The sequence below is a fragment of the Mercurialis annua genome, linkage group LG2, assembly GCF_937616625.2.
Source record: "Mercurialis annua linkage group LG2, ddMerAnnu1.2, whole genome shotgun sequence".
NCBI classification, from domain to species: domain Eukaryota; kingdom Viridiplantae; phylum Streptophyta; class Magnoliopsida; order Malpighiales; family Euphorbiaceae; genus Mercurialis; species Mercurialis annua.
The window spans coordinates 54,165,733-54,177,759 of NC_065571.1; the positions used below are offsets into that span (position 1 = coordinate 54,165,733).

Here is a 12,027-nt window from a genome sequence, read left to right on the forward strand (position 1 = left end):
TTAAAAATTGAATTTTCGGTTCAACTATAAAAATTGTCCAATTCTTTATTTGCTACTTGGAGCGTGATTCATCTAGTAATTTTTTAATTTATTTGCTAGTAAAATATTATCTAGTGATCTGTTCTATTTTTTATTGAATCGGTAGTTGAACCGTGAACCGGTTTTCAGAAGACTGGTACATATGATATTACTAGTTTTTGTTCAAGTCTGTGGGTAAAATAGCCCAAGGGAAAACGGTGGGATGCAATTGCAAAAAGTTGTCCCTTCCAATGGGCGAGCTTTATCTAGATGCACTGTGTCTGAACTTTTTTATTCTAATGTACTGTCTTCTGCATTATCTTTATGGGTGTCTGTCTGTCCCATATTTTTTAGTTTCTTTTCCATGTCCAAATTACTAGTGATACTGTCTCAATGAGTTTAATTTGTATATAACCTGCAAAATAATGAAATATTAGAAGAATTCAGGCTTTTACCTGGAGAATCGCTCTGATGTTTAAATCAGTCTCCAATATCTAGTAGTTTTAGTAAATTATGATGAGAACAGTTCACCTTTTCTGGGTGCATCTTCAAAGGTCTTTTTATAGGCATACGTTGACCAGTGGGATGATGCATCACCTTTGTTGTATATCATTGACGATTAGCGATCTTACTGCCACCCCGAATTACAAATGTTTTTGAACTGATTAACTCGCTGGGCGTTGGTAGTATATCAGATCCGATTAGGATCTTCTCAATGTCGTTTGAAATTGAATATGAAAAGTCGGTTTGGTAAGTCCACATCATTCCTTATCAAATGAAAAACGTAGATTAACTTAAATTTATTTAGATTTTTTTGATCGACACCCTTCATTTGTAAGGAATGATAACTTTTCATGTTCAAGAGGATTTCAAAGGATTTTTAATCCTATAAGGTAAGTATCAACTTGGTTTTCACTTTTTACGCAATCTGATTTTGCAAATTCTCTCAACATCATAATTTAAAATTCTGTGATCTATAGACAATGAAGGCTCATCAATTTTGTTTGAGAATGCTCACTTTTATCACTTTATGTTCATGGATGATTTCTTTTGTAGTAACATATTGGGAAGACTTTACACCTTTTGCTTCTCTAAGGCTATATCGCCAACGCTACCTAAAAGTAGCATAAAATTAAGTATAGTATTTTTTGAGTATCCAATCAAATATTATTTTAAATACTAATTCAATATGTGCTACAGTACTAATTTGGCCATATATTATTTTGTACAACAATTTAATGTGTTGCTACAGAATTTTGACAAATAAATTGGTCAAAATTCTGACCTAAGAACAGAAGAAAAATGTCTTCTTTAGCCAACTGATCGCAATTCAGAAACCATAATCCTAGCATAATTGATGCCATGGAGTCAGAAGCTGGAGTTCGTTCCTCTCTCAAGAAACTTGCTTCAAGAGGCAGGGTGAACGCCTGAGTTCGTCTGACTGTAAACACTAATTTAGTTATTTTTAACTATTAGAGGTTAAATTCTGCATTTATGATCTTTATTTATACTATTTTTGCTCAATTGATACAATTTTTATTGAAAATCAAAAATTATATTGATTCTCTTTTATTGTATAGATTTTGGTGAAGATAATTTCTTTCATAGTTGCTGAAAGGAGACCCAATTCTTATTTGTTACTTTGCTTAGATTATAATGAATTGATGATATTGATTTATGAGTCACATCCTTGGAAGTTGTTTCCAGTCAACTAAATTTGCACTTTCCTTCTTCCAAAATGTATGATATTTAAATCAAGTTTGATAAAAAAGTTCAACGTAATCAAAAAGTTTGTTAAAATTAGGCTTGGTTCATGTTTTAGAATTTTTTTTGATATATTAAATATTTTAATGATAAAAAATAATTATAAATTTATCTTAATTTTCTTATTATGTCCGGATCTAAAGATTTGCTTTTCCCTCCTTTTTTAACCATATTTTACTCCATTTATAAATGGTTTTAAAATGTATTTTTAAAAACCTTGAAACTTTTTAAAACTGTCTAAGAATTTTTTTTCTAAAACAATTTTAAATTGTGTTTTTTAGAAAACCATTTGAAAATGTAAAAACGTAAAGACCGTGATGTGTTGAGATATGACTAAAAATTTCCAATTTGTGATTAAATTTAATACTTTTTAGGTAGTTTTCTAAAAATCTCCTTTAAATAAGAATAACATAGAAAAAATAATTTTAAAGATAGTGATTTATTATAAATATGTACAAATATTTGAGATAAAAAAATAGAAAAATATTTTTGATGGAGTAATATTTTTAAAAATAACCAAATATGAAAAAGCATATTCAACAAAATTTAAGTGTAATATTTTAATTTAAATAATCATTTACTAAAACTTCACAAGTATTCGGATTTACAGTTCAACTGGAGTAGAAAACGGAAACGAACGAAAACAAGGTTTGACGCTAGTCCATCCTCTCTCCAGGTCAGCAGGTCACACACAAAAAAACTAAAAATGGCCACATTCTATATTGGTCCCACCAGATCGCTTACGTGGCAAAACGTCAAAGTAACCAACCCAACAAACAATCTCACTCTCTCTCTCACCGTCACCTGTCAAATCCCCGCTTACAAAATCAACGGTCACGATGAAACAATCAGACACAGATACGTATAAAATTCAGTAAGCCGCAACACACGTGATGCAAACCTGCCATCAACACCACCGTCAGGGACCGTATCGTACTTTTTCACATTTACGAAAATGAATCCTACATTTCTAAGCTAAGCTTTTCCCTCTCTCTCAGAGGAATTAGAAACCGCTCCGGTGACGCCAAATCTAATAAACCGTCGCCGTTTTAATTGATTAGCTTCTCATTCGCTACTACGACGCACTATTCATTTTTATGCGTCTCTGCAATGAGATTAGGTTTAGCTCTGATTTTGATATCTGCTCTGATTCTTTCTCTTGCGGTTGCCGAGTCGGTTAATGAGTCGGACTCGGCGGTGGTTGATATAAATGCAACAGCAACTGAGTCGAATAGAACGATTGATTCTTCTTCGGGATCCAAGGAAGATAGCTTTGCTGATATCATTGATCGTGCTCTAGAGAAGGAGTTTAATGAGACTGATCAGAATGAATGTTCGTACTTAGATCTAAACTTCGTATATTTCTTATTACTTTACTTGTTCTTTAGAAGTTATTTTTGGTACTTAAGCTATTAATCAATTTTTTTTGTTTAATTTCCGAATTTATGAACGTCTTTTTTATACTTAATAATTGTGGTGATTTGCAGCCCCTGATCCTGGTAGCTTCAATAACAGTGTAGCTGGAAACCAGGTTGGTGACATTGTGTTTATAGTTGCCTTACTTTTTATTCTCTTTAAGCGTCTTGTGCTACTTGTAGTTTTAGTTATGAATTTAGTATTTTCTGTGAATGTTTTGAATGTATATTCGGTATTGTGAGTCGTTAATAGGTCAAAAGTGGCATTCATTATCAGAAATGTGTACGGACTACGGAGTACTTCGATGCTCAAAGTAAAAGATACATATTTAGGTGCACGTAAAACTTATATTTTCATTTAATTACTGAAATAGTTCATGTCAATCATTGAGGGAAGCAAAACTGATGTGTTTTCTCATATCATTAAGCTGATGATCATTTAGCTAAAGGAGAAAACAAAATCTACTACAGCTAAGGCTGGTGATTTGATTGTTATATTGGAAATGTTTGTTTATAAGATTATTTTCTTTTCCACTGCTTAAAGCATTCCATGAACATCATGGTCTTATATGGGCGCTGAATGTGACATTTTGGATTTTTATCAGGCGGTGTTGGAAACTGTTGCTAGATTTACACAGAAGAAAAATGAGACCAAGGAGGAGAAGTATGTTCTTCTATGTTTAGCAATGTTGAGATTGTTATTCTTTTCAATTCTGCTGACAGAAGTATTTTGTTGAATTGTGTTGCATAAATTTGGCTTTGCCTCTTCAACTTCCAGAAATTCTGATCCATTTTGTTTACAGTAGGTCTTTTCAGTTTCATAATGTTTTCAATTTGGAGAATGAGAATCGAGCAGAGGATACACCCACGTTAATTGATAGCAAGGTTAGCCCGATCCAAACCAATTGAAACTTTCTTTATATTCTCCTTCTGTTGGTGTTAACTAGTGTTGCATTCAATTACCACGTCCTAGAAAAGTTTATTAAGCTGATGAAACTTATGATCTATATTGAAAATCTTACCCTCAGGACAATGTCTTTATCATATCAAATCCAAAATCCAAATACCCTTTGTTGGCACTAGATTTAAGGTTAGCTCCAATTTCATCATTCTTGTTATTCCATTAGATGCCAACTTATAGGATATTGTTGACTCATCTTACTAATTCTTATTTACAGGTTGATATCAGATCTGGTAGTTGTCATTGTCTCTGCAACTTGTGGTGGCATCGCTTTTGCTTGTGCTGGACAACCGGTTTTTTTCACCACTCCAATTATTTCTTAATGATGATCTGCTGTTTTGTGGATTTAACTTACTTTCATTCATCTTGAATTACACAGGTTATTACTGGATATCTGTTAGCAGGATCAATTATTGGGCCTGGGGGCCTAAGCTGCGTCAGTGAAATGGTGCAAGTATGGTTTATTTACATATCTCTATGTTGATTTACAAACAAACATCTCTTGTTTCCTTTCAGTAATGAGTAGTTTATTTGGGAATAAAAATTTCACTACATGAAATCATGGATGTTTCGATTTGTTTTTCTTTCCATGTTTTTTCTGTCTTCTATAAATTTACGTTTTAGGCTAGAGATGTCCATGTGGCATCTGGGTGCTTGGTTGGCTTTTGTAGCATGTGGTTAGTTTAGTTTAATGCGATATATAATATTTGATTTTTAAGTACGCCTATTAATTTTCTGATTTTGATAAGCATTCAGGTTGAGACAGTGGCTCAATTCGGTGTGATTTTTCTTCTTTTTGCATTGGGCCTTGAGTTCTCTATAACGAAGGTTTGCTTGTATTTTCTTTCCTGCCTCTATTTCTTAATGATGTGTAAAATTAACAGATTTAATCTTTTTAATACTTCATTTTTTGGTGTTGCAGCTTCGTGTTGTTCGAGCAGTTGCTGTTCTAGGTGGCCTTCTTCAGATTTTTCTGTTTATGTGCATGTGTGGAATAATAGTTTTGGTATGTTAGCATTTTTCTGTAAATTATTTATGTTTTATTATTTGGATTTTTTTATATTGTCATGAAGGTCATTTTTACTTGTACTCGGTCACTTAAAGTCTCTACTTAAAGCCCATCTCATGCGAAAAAAAAGAGAATTTTTTATAAGTTCCCATTGGTAGGAATTTCTGAGATCTATGTTCATTAAAATTTATAAAGATAGAGGTGTTTTTCCTTCATTTAGAAAGCATTATAACACTAATAATGAAAAGTGATTTGTCTTATTTATTTGTGATGTATTAGAATTGTCAAAAGATCAATTTTGTTTATATGACAATGAGTTCAAAAAATATACGACTCTTTGCAATTTATATATTTTTTTGATTGGATTCATCTACAAGATTTTGATGTTTATAATATAGCTGCATCTGTTAACAGTTTTGTGGTGGTAAACCTTCAGAGGGAGTTTTTGTTGGTGCTTTCCTGTCTATGTCATCTACTGCAGTGGTAAAACTCCAATCTTAGAAGTTTTTTTTATCTTTTTTCTTTCGACTTCTTATTGTATGTTTTGCAGACTAAATTTCACCAGAGTTTATCTAGTTTCTAGTCTATATACCATTTCATGAAGGTTGTTCTCTTTTAATTGTCTAATATAGATTATTCTATTCTATAGTTATATAGAGAAAATATATATAGATTATATAGCGATTCTAATCGATTCTAAAATGAAATTATTTTATTTTATAGTCAAACTTTCCCCATGTTCCTTTTAGGGTTAATGTCAAAAAAATTCACGAACTTTATATATTTTTTCATTTTAATCACGCAGTTTAAATTTTGTTATTTTCATACACGAACTATCACTTTTTCCCAAATTCATACACGGCGCTGAGGTGACACTCATTCATTGGTGTAAAATGACCTCCACCTCAGCAAATTACACCAATGGAGTCATGACACCTCATCACCGTGTATGAATTTGGGAAAAAGTGATAGTTCATGTATGAAAATGACAAAATTTAAATTGCGTGATTAAAATGAAAAAACATGTAAAGTTCGTGAATTTTTTTGACATTATCCCTTCCTTTTATTTGTCATTTTGTTTGTATTTATTAAGGGATGCTACCACTCTCTCGACAAGTTTAGGTCAAAATTATTGTTTTCTCTCGACATTTTAAATATCAAAGGGAAAATAGTGTTTTTTTAAATATAGAGGGACAACTGTAATTTTGACCTAAATTCAGAGGAATTATAGTAATTATTGTTAATATTAATCCCATTCTCATCAAGTGTAACAATATGTTCTTTCTTTTTCTGTATAATCCTTGTAAGAGATAGAATGTGTTAAATGGAGGGTATAGGCCTTCAAGATTGGTGGATTTTTAATCTAAACATTGTTCTCGTCTCTTTCTGGGTTATTTGTACCAAAATTTTGAGAGTTCTGGAAATACGGAAATTAAACTGTATGTCCTAATTTCAACTTAGCTGTCTCTCGAACTCAGTGTAGGTTGTACTAGTCATCCTTTACAGTTAAGTACTGGTTCTTATTTATTTGAAATTTAATCATTTTTTAATGGGAAAAGGATCATTTATGCCCTTATGGTTCGACTCAATGATCAAGTCACCCCTTAATGCCTAGAAAGGTTCAAATATACCCCTAACGTCTTAAAAAGTGAACATTCAGGCCCTCCGATGTTGACAACCAGACCCCCAACGTCTCATATATAAGTCAAAATAGGGGCCTGATTGTTCACTTTGTAAGACGTTAGGGGCACATTTGAACCTTTTCGGATATTAAGGGCTCATTTGATCTTGTAGACAAACCATAAGGGTATAAATGACCCTTTTCCCTTTTTTAATTAATACAGTTGCTATCCAAACATTACTTCCATTGTAGATAATTCTCATTAACTCGTCTTTGTTTACAGGTTTTGAAATTTTTGATGGAGAAGAATAGTATTAATGCTCTTCATGGTCAGGTCACTGTTGGGATCCTTATCCTGCAGGTATCATTTTTTTTATATTGCTCATCAAATTTGTGTTAAAAAGTGCTGCATTGCTGCTGGCATATATGAAGAATCTAGAAGACTTAAAACAATAGCTTTGCACATGACATATTTTTGGTTAGCGTTCACTATTTAGTTTTGAGTTCTATGCCTTACAGGATTGTGCAGTCGGTTTGCTATTTGCTTTGCTTCCTGTTCTTGGCGGAAATTCTGGCGTTCTTCAAGGAGTTGTATCCATGACTAAATCGTAAGATTATGAACAACTTAAATCTGGTTATGCGTTAAGCTCAGCAATTTTCACTGCATAAAGAACAATTTTGCCTCCTATTGATTTCTGTATGATATCATATGTTTTGGTTTTTAGTTTTAGTAGACCTAAACTGAGTATGTCTTTGGACAAATTTACCTTTGTCAGTTCAGTTGTTCATGTTCTTCTGTTTTCAGGTTGGTGCTGCTAGTAACATTTTTGTCTATCTTGACGATCCTTTCCCGTACTTGTGTACCATGGTTTCTAAAGCTAATGATAAGCTTATCATCCCAGGTGAAACTAATTCATTTGCTTTAATAATATTTCATGGTGGAAAATTTCTAAATCAACTCCTGTTTGTGCAGACTAATGAACTTTATCAATTGGCATCAGTGGCATTCTGCTTACTTGTGGCATGGGTGAGCCTCATTTCCTCATGCTTCTTTTGTTGTTACTGACAGCCTTGAATGGAATCTATTTTACTTGTAGAAATGTTAAAGCAAATTTATTCTTTTTAACGTTTCTTTTATATTTTTATCTATCAATACTCTTGCTTGCTTTCACCACAATGTGCTCATTTATGCATGAGGTCATGCACTTGAAAAATTGATTCTGGATTTCAGTGTAGTGATAAGCTGGGTCTGAGCCTTGAATTGGGATCCTTTGCTGCGGGTGTTATGATAGCAACAACTGATCTTGGCCAACATACACTTGAACAAGTAGGTCTTTCATGTATTTTGTTTCTAAAATTCCAGTTATTTTCAACCTCTTCGTTATGTTCTGCTGCCGCTTATCTTTTCTTTTTATTACTGGTTATCTTTGCCCTCACAAACATGTTTGCTCTCATTTGGAACTAATTTTCTTATAGGTTGAACCCATTCGCAACTTTTTTGCTGCTCTCTTTCTAGCCAGCATTGGGATGCTAATACATGTTCACTTCCTGTGGACTCATGTTGATATATTACTCGCAGCTGTATTATTGGTGATTGTCATAAAAACTATTGTGATTGCAACTGTTGTCAAGGGATTTGGATACAACAATAAAAGCTCTCTTCTTGTAAGAATTAAGGAAAAATTATCATGTTGCGATCTTTATTTTTTATTTTTTTACTTTTCTGCATTGTTTAACGGAAGGGCCTTTGGTTTTTTCATTTCTGCAGGTTGGATTATCTTTGGCACAAATTGGGGAATTTGCTTTTGTTCTTCTAAGTCGTGCTTCTAATGTTCATTTAGTCGAGGTTAGTACTTCCAATTGCAGGCATGACATTTTCACCATATACTCTAATAGCCATAATATTAATAATTTTTTTGCTGATGTATGTTTTCATTTTTATATCTATATATTGTGCCAAGAATCATTTTGTCGAAAAATTCCTAGTCGCTTGTGCTTTCAGAATCTATTTTTGAGATATTAATCAAACTGTTTTTGGTGTGAGGGTATAAGTGTATCAAATTTTAGGATTATGTTGTACATACTCGTATCTTAGATGTGTTGGAACTCACTTTCTCTAGCCTCATAATATATGCTTAACTCAGAAATAATGGAACCCTCTCTAGTGTCCTTTTCTTTTCTAACAATTGCGGCTGAAATTTCTGTCTGCTTTCGCAGGGAAAAATGTATCTCCTGCTTCTTGGTACAACAGCTCTGAGTTTGGTAAGTGGGTGCTATGTTACATGATTTTAGTCTGGAACTGTTGTCGATATACGAATTACTTAACAGTTCTTGTGTTCTTCGATATCTGCTTTAGTTGCAGATGAGGTTGGTGGGTAATTGGAGAGGAATATAGTAGTTAGTAGTTGCATTATTTTGACCACATGCTATTTTGGATGCAATTATGTATAATCTAATTGTATGAGCAATATTCCTTGAAAGTCATTATTGTTAAATTTACTGAATATGCATTAGATTAAAAAGATGCATCAATAGATTTACACTTATATTTTTCTGCTACCTGCGAGCCTGTATATTTGTGCATTCTCAAGTTAGTAAATCACGCCTACCGTATTGCTTAATGTTTGTTAATAATGGTACAGGTAACTACGCCATTGCTTTTCAAGTTGATTCCTGCTGTCATACATCTCGGCGTACTATTGCGTTGGTTTCCACCTGATAGTCCTATTGAGGTAATTATCCGCTTTCAGTCATAGGTGTATGCATGTAGAGATATTTATCTAATACAGGCTAGGAAGATGGTGCATGGTTTAAAGTTTTATTGAATTCGAGATAGAACAAGTGTTTTGAGGTGTTTTTTTTTCTTTTGAATATTGATTTCTCATCCCAGATTGGATATAAAGGAGATACGCTACGCGCAGACAGTGCTAAGCGCATAACTTTGATGGTCCAAGGCTCTCATGATTCATGATATTAACTAAAACATGAATCATGCAAATTTCAGCATTTACCTGATGGGCTTCTTATACTCTGGGGGGTACAGGTACGTAAGAGATCAAAGGGGGTCGACTGATTCATGTTGCCTACTTTCCGATAGACACTGACCAGCGGGGGAACCATCATACCAGTTGAGATGAAGAAATGAGTTGATACGATCCATTCATATGCCGACATACTTCAAATTTTTGATTCAGGTCATCTCCCAAACCTCCAAAGTTGGCATATATTCTGTAACATAATGTCCATTTTGTAATGTAATTCATTTCTTGCTTATATTTTCTCTAACAAACAATTGACCGTCTTAGTCCAAACCCTAGGGAGTCATCTGTACCTTCGAATATGCAAGTTGGCCTTAATGTAATCATAGCAAACCACAGAAGCACGATAGTCTCAATATTTTAGTCATAGAATGTGTTCATTTGATAATAATACTCTCCGTCTAGTGTAATTTAGTTCTAGCTCGCAAGTCTCTGTAAATAGACAAGTTGCCGCGTTTTCTCTTTTGCCAAATAAGTATGTACTATTTTGCATGGAGATCAAAATGAAGCGCGGTAATCATAACCGTTTAATAACGCAGTTCGAGAAACTGAAGAAAACCACCCCGTTGTGGTAATCCATTTCCATATTCTATGGTTGGATATATAATGAAGAAGATAACAGTGATCAGTATTCATTTTTTAGTCGCAGTGGGTGTTCGGCTCAATTGTTTGATCAACTGCTAGATGGCCTGGAAGATTTTAGAATTGGAAAAATTAGCCCATTTCAAATTGTTCCGGTGTTAACTGTGAACTAATAGTTACAACGGTTTGGTTACCGGTTTTAGTTTCAAAACATTGAGTGATAGTTTCAGCATTTGACTTACTCCATCCTCTTTTGATTTCAATATTCAATTCAACTGAAGAACAAATTCTTATGGACGTGTAATAGCACAAACTTTCAATTTTGATAAATTAATACTTGAACTATCATTTTTTATAAAATTTTAGACATCGAGCAAGTTGTAGACAGATAAATGTTGATGTGCATATTGAAATAAATATTGTTTTGGTGTCCATATAAAAATTTTCTGAAGTAAAATTTTCCGGTTTCTAAATTTGCAAAAATTGAAGTTGGTGGCCTAATTTGCCAAAATTGAAAGTTCATGTTAAATTTGCAAAATACACTAAAGTTTGTGATTTTTATTAAGCCAATTATTATTACGGGTATTTCTTTTCCTATATTAGAATTCCGTAAAATCACTTGATATTTAATGTAGGATTTATGTGAGAATCCCCATCTGTGTGGATTGATTTCAGAAACAAATTGAAGAATTTCTATTTCCTATTCCCTCTATTCAAATGGGAATGAAAACAAAAGATAAATATTTGGTAAATATGCCCAAGTTTGAAAATAAAGGAACAAAATTATATCATCCACAAGTCACATATGTGATAGAATACAAAATTACATATTGACACCTCACTGACAGCAACAAATTGCAAATAAGACATACTAGTTGGGTGAAATGTCACTTTAACTTAAAAGTTTATCTTAATTATTGTGACAACTGATATAAATTCATGTCTAGACAAAAGAAGAGACAAAGAAATCAACAATAGAATGCAATTTGTATATATTTGCAGTATAATTATTTAGTCCAGAAAATTCTATTTTTTTTTCTTTGACATTTATTGTATTTATTTTTATTTTATCCAAATATTTTGGCCCTTCTACTCTAACTACTTATTTAACTTAATTTGTTGCATGTATTATTTACTATAAACATATAAAAATTGCATTAGATGTTCTTCTCTACCCACCACTGGTGTCTGATCTTTTTTAGTGGTTCCCTAAATCGGCAACAAAAAATTGGGACTTGATTGCTATAATTATTAGACAAGATATAGAGAATGTGATTAAGCAAAATTTAAAAGTTGCATGCATGTTGTTACAAGCTTGTGGACAAGTTTCATTGCCTTATTTCCTTATCTTCAAAACAAAAATGCTACAATTAATGCATATGTGCCATCTTTTGGGTCACTCATTTACAAATTAATAACTATATTCATATATAAACATCATTATCATGCATGAGGATATTTCATTTATTAGACAATATGCTCAACATGCTTCTTCAAGACTATAGTAGTAGCACTAGACTTAGGTTGGTTCTTCAATAATATTATATACATAGTTGAAGCAATACGAAGGACATAGTTGAATTTTTTTCATCTTCTATTTGAACAAATGGCTACCAATT

General features: G+C 32.7%; 1 protein-coding gene across 3 annotated transcripts; it reads left to right on the plus strand.

The window, feature by feature from the left end:
* The first annotated feature begins 2,657 nt into the window (after positions 1–2,657).
* LOC126669183 (K(+) efflux antiporter 4) lies at positions 2,658–10,217 on the plus strand. Of its 3 annotated transcripts, none has more exons than XM_050362580.2 (20): positions 2,658–3,115; positions 3,270–3,313; positions 3,803–3,861; positions 4,001–4,082; positions 4,226–4,287; positions 4,376–4,451; positions 4,538–4,612; positions 4,915–4,986; positions 5,081–5,164; positions 5,582–5,650; positions 7,072–7,149; positions 7,308–7,396; positions 7,594–7,690; positions 7,762–7,815; positions 8,020–8,115; positions 8,265–8,453; positions 8,557–8,634; positions 9,006–9,050; positions 9,431–9,520; positions 9,832–10,217. In XM_050362580.2, the coding sequence occupies exons 1-20, from the start codon at positions 2,893–2,895 to the stop codon at positions 9,859–9,861; spliced, it is 1,692 nt and encodes a 563-aa protein (XP_050218537.1). In that variant the 5' UTR covers positions 2,658–2,892; the 3' UTR covers positions 9,862–10,217. The 3 variants fall into 3 exon arrangements, with proteins under 3 accessions (XP_050218537.1, XP_050218534.1, XP_050218536.1); XM_050362577.2 differs by having other exon boundaries at positions 2,659–3,115; positions 9,679–10,217; XM_050362579.2 differs by having other exon boundaries at positions 2,659–3,115; positions 4,004–4,082; positions 9,679–10,217.
* The last annotated feature ends 1,810 nt before the right edge of the window (positions 10,218–12,027 follow it).

What these genes read in the sequence shown, in the direction of transcription:
- LOC126669183 (XM_050362577.2), top strand. Translation starts at nt 2,893, where the DNA reads ATGAGATTAGGTTTAGCTCTGATTTTGATATCTGCTCTGATTCTTTCT. An exon ending in TGAGACTGATCAGAATGAAT is followed by an intron (nt 3,116 to 3,269) that starts GTTCGTACTTAG and finishes GGTGATTTGCAG; the next exon opens with CCCCTGATCCTGGTAGCTTC. An exon ending in CTAATGTTCATTTAGTCGAG is followed by an intron (nt 8,635 to 9,005) that starts GTTAGTACTTCC and finishes CTGCTTTCGCAG; the next exon opens with GGAAAAATGTATCTCCTGCT.